This window comes from Poromitra crassiceps, assembly GCF_964638095.1.
Source record: "Poromitra crassiceps genome assembly, chromosome: 9".
In the NCBI taxonomy this organism is placed as follows: domain Eukaryota; kingdom Metazoa; phylum Chordata; class Actinopteri; order Beryciformes; family Melamphaidae; genus Poromitra; species Poromitra crassiceps.
In genome coordinates, this window is record NC_139630.1 from 44,031,811 (window position 1) to 44,040,994 (window position 9,184).

The following is a 9,184-nucleotide window of genomic DNA, read 5'->3' on the forward strand; positions in this document are numbered from 1 at the left end:
CATCAGTTTATCAGTCCTGACCATAGACTGTATAAATGGTCCTGGCTCCTAATCACACGGATAACACTATGGGTATTCGTATTATAATGACAAAATGTTTGTTTATGTTGGTTTGAAGTTGCCATTGGTGTTTTTGTTGTGGGTACTAGTCTGGGTTTGACAGCTGTGCTGTGCTGCGAGGCCTGCATTTGACAAGTCCGTGACGTCACCTTTAGGCGGGTTTTTCATGGAAAGTGCTGGAAGAAACGAAGCGCACCCAGCTGGCTGAAAATATTCCTCCGTCACGTTAAAAAGACCCACTACTAATTCGTCATAGATTAAACGTGGTTCTTTCAATTCTCATCTTCAGAATGCTCCTTTATTTCTCCATGTTTATAACAAATATCTTGGCTATAAATTAGCGTTGAATTAACAAGTTACACAGAATTCATCGAAATGTGTTAACTATCGCATTTCCTATGCATTTCATTCCTTTGCATTTCCTCACGTATCACGAACTATTTATATGTCGATGATCACGAAAAGATTCATTTGAACACAGCAGTGAATATGTATGCCTAGTTAAAACAGCAATATCTCTTAATACGGGATTGTAAGGGGGCCAGGGTAATTGCAATGCGCGAAACAGACATGTTTTTATATGTAAGCTATATCAATTGTGCAATGTAATGTAAAATATCTAAATAAAACTATATTCCAGAAGTGATGTAGAGTTCTGTCCTCACAGCATGACTGTAGCCATATGGCACTATACTAGTCTGCTACTAAAAACCTAGCCTCTGAGTAAAACATCCCTGTTGCTCAAACTGCCACAAGGTGACAGCACAGCTATGGAGATTGAAGAGAGGTTGTTGTGATGTGATTATTTGTTCTTTTCAGATAATTTCCAATAGCCTATATAAACAAGCCTGAGCTAAACGTGCGTTATGTGATTGTTCGAGTTAACACTGCCTCTGATATTTAGTTAGTGTAATTATTTGCCTATATTCGGTGACAAAAATGTATGTTTAAAGTCCATCCTTTACTCAGAGACTAGTTTTAGTGACAGGCGGGGCTCCGCAGCTGCATCCGAAAACAACCATAGGCTTGTACGGCGGCGGATGGATACAAGCGGACGTTCAGAACGCATGGCTATAAAGATTTCGGTCTTTTAAAAGGAAGTCCCTTTCAATTTCCCCTGCGTCAGAGAGCAGTAGGGACATCAAATTGGTTGCATTTTATTCAAGATAAGTCAACGGAACAAACAAGGTATGTGAATGAATCGCATGCTTGCTCACAGAACAAACGATTCAGCTTCGATATTTGAGTAGGCCTATTTTGTCGGATGCGCACGAAAGTGTTGAATGTTACCCTGATATCGCTGTGGATGAAGACTCACGAGTCACGACGAAAACGTCAGGCTATAGCTAGCTAATGACTTGACGTTATCTACTCTCTATGGGTGCAATTGCACAGAAATTCGGCGAACGGTTAAATTTTCATACATTGACAGAATTGACCGTGTTGTCCGGTGATAATGCGGCACTTTACATAGGCCAGTCTTTGCTTGCGGCAAGGCAGGTGTGGTGAGGACGACAACGCTAACGTTAGCTCGCTTTATTTACCCGTGTTAAATCACATTTGACATGGCTGGCCCACATCACGTTAATGGACGGGGAGCATTCTTGGACGTGTGTTACTACTTATATACTGTTAACGTATTCAGATGATTTGGTTACCGTTTGGTATCGTCTGTAACATTGTTTCTGTCTAGTTTGGGCCTGAGCAGGAGGATGTCCTAGCTGCATTGGTGGTTGTCACCTAGCATGTGCGCATAACATTTGTTTAATAGGTGTCAATCATAATCAGTCTGCGTAATAACATTTCCTCACTGTATTATCGTAATTCGTCGTTAGTCGTTTCCAACACGTGTTTGCAGGATCCATTGTCTGTCGGACGGCGACGCCATGTTGGTTGACTGCTCACTTCCGCCGATATGTGGTGGTTCATAGAGGGCAGATGTACAATGTTACGGAACTGGGTGTGGATGATGTAGCACGTAGAGGTATTATGAATAACGAAACCGACAGGATGAAAGATTTGGAGTAAATGTTTCCCACATTAACAGATGGGCGGGTGGCATTTTACCCCTTTTAAATGCAGATCTATAGTTCTCTGTAGGAGATTTCACTCAGTATCCGCATGTATGATTTATTATAACATCCCCTGTAAATATTGCATACAACATACTGTTGTGAATGTATTATGATTGTATATTTGTACCAAGAAACCCAGACATTTGGCTAACTCGTATCATTTACTTCTCCACAGATGCCTGAAGAAATGCGCCAAGAGGAGGAGGCTGAGACCTTTGCCTTCCAGGCAGAGATTGCTCAGCTCATGTCCCTGATTATCAACACCTTCTATTCCAACAAGGAGATCTTCCTCAGGGAATTGATCTCCAATGCTTCTGATGTAAGTGTAGGGTTTAACATTAAGTGGTTCATCTTCCTGTTCAATTGTTTATGTGTGCATTTTTATTTTGAGAAGGGGGTGTTATGATAGCTGGAATATTAAGAAAATCTAACATGTGAAACATCAGATTTGGAGTAGGGAACAGTGGGTCATTTTGATTTTGTTTATTCATTGAATTCAGGAGCACGTGTTAACATCACCATAAAGTCTTGTCATGTATTCAATCAATAACATTTGATCAATTCAATACATTTTTAGGCTTTGGACAAAATCCGCTATGAAAGCCTGACAGACCCCACCAAACTGGACAATGGCAAGGAGCTGAAGATCGAAATCACCCCCAATGTAGCTGAGCGCACCTTGACCCTCATTGACACCGGAATCGGCATGACCAAAGCCGACCTGATCAACAACCTGGGTACCATCGCTAAGTCTGGCACCAAGGCCTTCATGGAGGCCCTGCAGGTAGTGTCCAGTCTTTGAAAACTAGTTTGCGGCACACATGAAAACCATAGCACACAGTGCATCACGAGACAACCAACTATAGCCTTAAATTACCCTGAGTGAGATGGTTCTGCTGCACTGCATGCATGGACACAGTAAGGCACCAAAGAAGCAATAAATGGAACAAAACTGAACAGATGGTGCGCTGTACAAGCTGGTGTGCACTGTAAGATGAGGAGGCGTTGTACGAGCTCGTGTGCACTGTAAGATGAGGAGGCGTTGTACGAGCTGGTGTGCACTGTAAGATGAGGCGTTGTACGAGCTCGTGTGCACTGTAAGATGAGGAGGCGTTGTACGAGCTCGTGTGCACTGTAAGATGAGGAGGTAGTGTACAAGCTAGTGTGCACTGTAAGATGAGGAGGCGTTGTACAAGCTGGTGTGCACTGTAAGATGAGGAGGCGTTGTACGAGCTCGTGTGCACTGTAAGATGAGGAGGCGTTGTACAAGCTAGTGTGCACTGTAAGATGAGGAGGTAGTGTACAAGCTAGTGTGCACTGTAAGATGAGGAGGCGTTGTACAAGCTGGTGTGCACTGTAAGATGAGGAGGTAGTGTACAAGCTAGTGTGCACTGTAAGATGAGGAGGCGTTGTACAAGCTGGTGTGCACTGTAAGATGAGGAGGCGTTGTACAAGCTGGTGTGCACTGTAAGATGAGGAGGCGTTGTACAAGCTAGTGTGCACTGTAAGATGAGGAGGTAGTGTAAATGGCATCAAATAATTGGGAGACGGAAGCAAACCTGTTGTGCTGCATTGCAACATGGTGTGTAATAACTTGAAGCAATGCCATGTTTGTCTGTTTTAGGCTGGAGCTGACATCTCTATGATCGGTCAGTTTGGTGTGGGGTTCTACTCCGCCTACCTGGTCGCCGAAAGGGTGGTCGTCACCACCAAACACAACGACGACGAGCAGTACATCTGGGAGTCCTCTGCAGGAGGCTCATTCACAGTCAAGGTGGACAGTGGTAGGTGTTCTGCATGAAGGTTTCAAAAAAGCACTTTTCCCTCGTGTGTCAACACAAAATGCAACTTGGTGTCCATGAAGACTACTTTAACCACAAATTGCTGGCTGAGAAGCCATTTTCACAGGATTGACATGGTAGTTCTGTTTGCTGTGTGCTCCCTGTTTGCAACATTCAGCTACTTACAGTGTCTGTTTTGAGAGGCCTTAACACAGGGTCCTACGACATCATCTTTTTCTTTACTCATTCGGTTTTCATGGATTCTAGTTTTCATAATTTAATGCCTTTTTTTTAATGTCGCAATTGCCATATCAAGATGGTGAAATACACATACATTGTTTTTCCTCTCTCCATCATAATGGAAATCAGACCAGGTGTCAAACAATTTGAATAGACGATACTGGGGGGCAATCAGCAGCCGCATGCCTAGTGGAGGGTATTAGAATGACATCCACTGACATGACACAATGTTTTGGACATGGTGTGTTATTGACTGTACAATTTTGATTTCTCAGGGGAACCCATGATCCGTGGAACCAAGGTCGTTCTGCACCTGAAGGAGGACCAGACGGAGTACGTTGAAGAGAAGAGGGTCAAGGAAGTTGTTAAGAAGCACTCCCAGTTCATTGGTTATCCCATCACCCTGTTTGTAAGTATCAACTACTGTACGTGGTGGATTAGCCCTTTCAGTCTTGGCATATCAAACAATTGGCATATCAAAGAATCGATGGAATGTAAAAATCCAGTGATCCTGATGTGTAGGTGGAGAAGGAGCGCGACAAGGAGATCAGCGACGACGAGGCAGAGGAGGAGAAGGCAGAGAAGGAGGAGAAAGAGGAGAAGGAGGAGAAAGAGGAGGCAGAGGACAAGCCAAAGATCGAGGACGTGGGCTCTGACGATGAGGAGGACTCCAAAGATAAGAACGACAAGAAGAAGAAGAAGAAGATCAAGGAGAAGTACATCGACCAGGAGGAGCTGAACAAGACCAAGCCCATCTGGACCAGGAACCCAGATGACATCACAAACGAGGAGTATGGAGAGTTCTACAAGAGTCTGACCAATGACTGGGAGGATCACCTGGCCGTCAAGGTAAACGATGTACACAGGCTGGTGCATGTATGCATCAACTTATCTATAACCAACAAAATGCGTGTGGATGAGGAACTAAAACTGAAGCAAATCATGACTAATAAAATGTGATTCAATGTGTTTTTGAATTAAAAAAAAAATGTAACCACTCCCCTCTGCCCCCTACAGCACTTCTCAGTGGAGGGCCAGCTTGAGTTTAGGGCCTTGCTCTTCATTCCCCGCCGCGCGCCCTTCGACCTCTTTGAGAACAAGAAAAAGAAGAACAACATCAAGCTGTACGTCAGGAGAGTCTTCATCATGGACAGCTGTGAGGAGCTCATCCCAGAGTACCTGAGTAAGTTGACTAGATGGAGGGTGGGGTTCAGCTGCAGGTGGAAACTCCCAAGCCTTTCTGAAATGCTCCTCTCCTAATAAACCATGTTTGGTGTTCCCCACCAGACTTTGTGCGTGGCGTGGTCGACTCTGAGGACCTGCCCCTCAACATCTCCAGAGAGATGCTGCAGCAGAGCAAGATTCTCAAGGTCATCCGCAAGAACATCGTCAAGAAGTGTCTGGAGCTCTTTGCCGAGCTGGCTGAGGACAAGGAGAACTACAAGAAGTTCTACGACGGCTTCTCCAAGAATCTCAAGGTAACCATTGGAAACAAATGAGCGTTGTATTGATGAATATGTCTTTGAAACATACGCTTTTTAATGGAAGCTCTCCTCCCATATTGTCCTCCTTGTCTTCAGTGCATCACTGTGGATACCAAAGGTTTTTTTTTTTAATCTTAGCAGTCCTCCTTACCCCCTTGCTTATAAGGCATATAGCATAGTTTAGATACAAGCCAGTCATACATCTCTACTGTAGTATTGACCCCAATAGCTGAAGAAAATGTATCCTATTGTATTTCATCCTCTTAGTAATATGCTGCACAATCTCTGGCAAATAAATGCTTGCTGTATGAGCTTGCAGAACTGTTTTGCTTATGCTAGGCATTTTAAAATGAATTAGTTGCTGCAGACCAGTCACCTACTGTACTATTGGTAAATATATAAAAAAAAAATGCTTGGAAAGCCAGATAGTATGCCATTACAGAAAGTATTTATATTAATTTCTTAATACCAGTCTGAGGCAACTCTGTCACGCTACCTGCTTTGCCCTGCAGTAGACTCAATCCACCTGATACTCCAAACCAGGTTAAAACTGATGTGAAATTGAAATATTTGCATACAGTAGTAGACTTGGTTGGTGTGTGTATTTTGTGGTTCTGTATGTAACCGTTCCATTATCGGCCGTCTGCAGCTGGGCATCCATGAGGACTCTCAGAACCGTAAGAAGCTGTCTGAGCTGCTGCGCTACCACAGTTCCCAGTCTGGAGACGAGATGACCTCCCTCACAGAGTATCTGACCCGCATGAAGGAAAACCAGAAGTCCATCTACTACATCACTGGTGAGTCACTGCTATGTAAAGAGCGACGCACAATATCGCTTGTAAACATAGTTGTCTCCTCTAATAAATAGCATTTTCTAGTCAATAGTAAATATGTTGAAATTAAGTACAGGATTAATGCGAAGTCCTACTTCCAAAGGCAGCAAATTGTTGCACTGCTCTTTATGGGTGTTGCACTTCTAGCCACATTGTCATGTAAAGATATGTTGCACATTTAAACTGTGATCCTCAACTGTCCCTTTGTTCCCTTCTCAAGGTGAGAGCAAGGATCAGGTGGCCAACTCCGCCTTTGTGGAGCGCGTCCGCAAGCGTGGCTTCGAGGTCCTCTACATGACGGAGCCCATTGACGAGTACTGCGTCCAGCAGCTGAAGGAGTTTGACGGCAAGAGCCTGGTCTCCGTCACCAAAGAGGGCCTGGAGCTCCCTGAGGACGAGGAGGAGAAGAAAAAGATGGAGGAGGACAAGACTAAGTTTGAGAACCTCTGCAAGCTCATGAAGGAGATCCTTGACAAGAAAGTAGAGAAGGTCTGTGATCTGAACCCATTGAAGTCCCTCATCAGGCATTTATTTGTTTTCCTTAATTCCAGCACACATTCTTAGGATTCATCTTCTTGCATTTCAGGACAGCATTTGATGGTTTCATGTTTTTTGGTTTGGTAACAGGTGCCCTAACTGTCCCAAACTTTGTATTCTGGTGAGTTGTAGCCTTAGGGTGGCCCGTTTAGATTCCTGTGGCGTTTTGAGTGTGCCTCGACATTGGTTGTGAATGCCTAACGTGTTGTGACTAGATATTGTTTCCAGCCGGTGGTGTCTCGCACCCAGAGAAGGTGACTGTTTGTGATGCCATTATGCATCGTACTCATTTATCTGTTTTACATTTGGATGGTTTGCAGGATGTGAAACTAATTTGAAATATAAAAAAGGATCTGCATCTTTAGATGCACCTGCCAGGTTCTGGTGGAAACCTAGTGGCTACCAGCATTTATCTGACTTAGCATGTGGCTGGTGTTGACATAACACGTGATGGCGTGTTTAAGAGATGATCTAACATGAGTGCTCTGCATGCTTTAATAACGTGGATTTACACGCCTTGACTAAAATCTTCTTTTTAATACTAGGTCAGCTTGCCTGAAGAATCACTATGCCAAATTGTTTTTTTCCCCCTGTCCTTAACGCGCCCTGCTCGTCTCTCCCCCAGGTGACCGTGTCCAACAGACTGGTGTCCTCCCCCTGCTGCATCGTGACGAGCACTTACGGCTGGACGGCCAACATGGAGAGGATCATGAAGGCCCAAGCACTCAGGGACAACTCCACCATGGGCTACATGATGGCCAAGAAGCACCTGGAGATCAACCCCGACCACCCCATTGTGGAGACGCTCCGACAGAAGGCCGACGTAGACAAGAACGACAAAGCCGTCAAAGACCTGGTCATCCTCCTGTTCGAAACCGCCCTGCTGTCCTCGGGCTTCTCCCTGGACGACCCACAGACCCACTCCAACCGCATCTACAGGATGATCAAACTCGGACTGGGTAAGGCCACATCTGGAGGCGTAGATATTCTAGAAATGTTGAACTTGCAGTAACACTGCGCCAATGAGAGTCCTTCTTCTTCTGTGGTGTTTTATGGCAGTTGGCATCCTTTGTTGCATTACCGCCTCCTGGATTTATCCATCCACGGTTTCCCTACATTCTGTCGCCAATGAGTTTATTTGAGATAAGTTGTGGACCAATGATGTCATTCATGCACAAATTACATCACTGGTCCACAACTCAAATCAACTCTCTTAACTGTCAAACTAACTACAACAAATGTTAAAATTAACTAAATTAATGCGTGCAAAATAAATCAGGATTGTTTTTGATTCTCGTTTAATTATTTGAACTGGAGATACAATGGTATGATTAGCTGAGGAAAGTGTGTAGGCGTCTAACAAATGTCCAAATCCCTCTTGCACCTCAGGTATCGATGATGATGACGTGCCCACAGAGGAGCCTGCCTCCACAGCCGCCCCAGATGTCATTCCTCCACTAGAAGGTGACGATGATGCTTCACGCATGGAAGAAGTGGATTAAAACTCCCTCACATTTAACTCTTTAGCCTAAATTTTTTTCAATTGTACATCTGTAACTAGGGGAACCTGGTCTTGTCATTTGGTTAAGATAAAAAAATAAGTAAGTATAAAATATCCTTCATGTTGTCCGATGGACCAGTGTTGCTCTCGTGTGTAGAGCGTTAACTCTGCAAGGCATAGAGAGAAAAAAGCGGTTTTGATTTTGCTGTATATGATTCAAGATGACCAACACATTTGTTTAAGTACCCTGTTGCACTGAGTTTTAAAAATGTTGGACTGGTAAGATGCGAACACGGGGAATGGTACATTCCATTATCAGATGGTCTGGAGACGGTTTGGGTGGTTCTGCTCATGTGCAACACTGCACGCTGCATGGAGAGGGCTGCAATCCTTTGCCTGAGTCCAGGCTTATCTGTATTCAGTCTTTTGTTTTGCAAAAAATTAAAGATGCAATACCTTAAGTTTGAAGTGGTCTATTTATCAGTGTGACTGTACATGGTTGAGATATTTAGACTAATATCTTCTGGTTTCTTATGGAAGACATTTGAGGATGTGATCTTCGGCTTTGTGGAAAAAGTGACAAGATATTTTTTGATTAGTTGACAATCCAAATAATTATTAGATTAAAATTTGATAGGGTTTTTATGGTAAAATTCGAGGACTATCATGAATC

At 43.9% G+C, this 9,184-nt stretch overlaps 1 protein-coding gene across 1 annotated transcript; it reads left to right on the forward strand.

The window, feature by feature from the left end:
• Nucleotides 1–1,108: 1,108 nt before the first annotated feature.
• Nucleotides 1,109–8,972, forward strand: hsp90ab1 (heat shock protein 90, alpha (cytosolic), class B member 1). Its single transcript, XM_083642520.1, has 12 exons — nucleotides 1,109–1,248; nucleotides 2,311–2,454; nucleotides 2,713–2,919; nucleotides 3,760–3,919; nucleotides 4,432–4,565; nucleotides 4,679–5,005; nucleotides 5,174–5,339; nucleotides 5,444–5,634; nucleotides 6,290–6,437; nucleotides 6,694–6,962; nucleotides 7,636–7,969; nucleotides 8,400–8,972. Exons 2-12 carry the CDS (start codon nucleotides 2,311–2,313, stop codon nucleotides 8,510–8,512), a joined length of 2,193 nt encoding a protein of 730 aa, XP_083498646.1. The 5' UTR covers nucleotides 1,109–1,248; the 3' UTR covers nucleotides 8,513–8,972.
• Nucleotides 8,973–9,184: the final 212 nt, after the last annotated feature.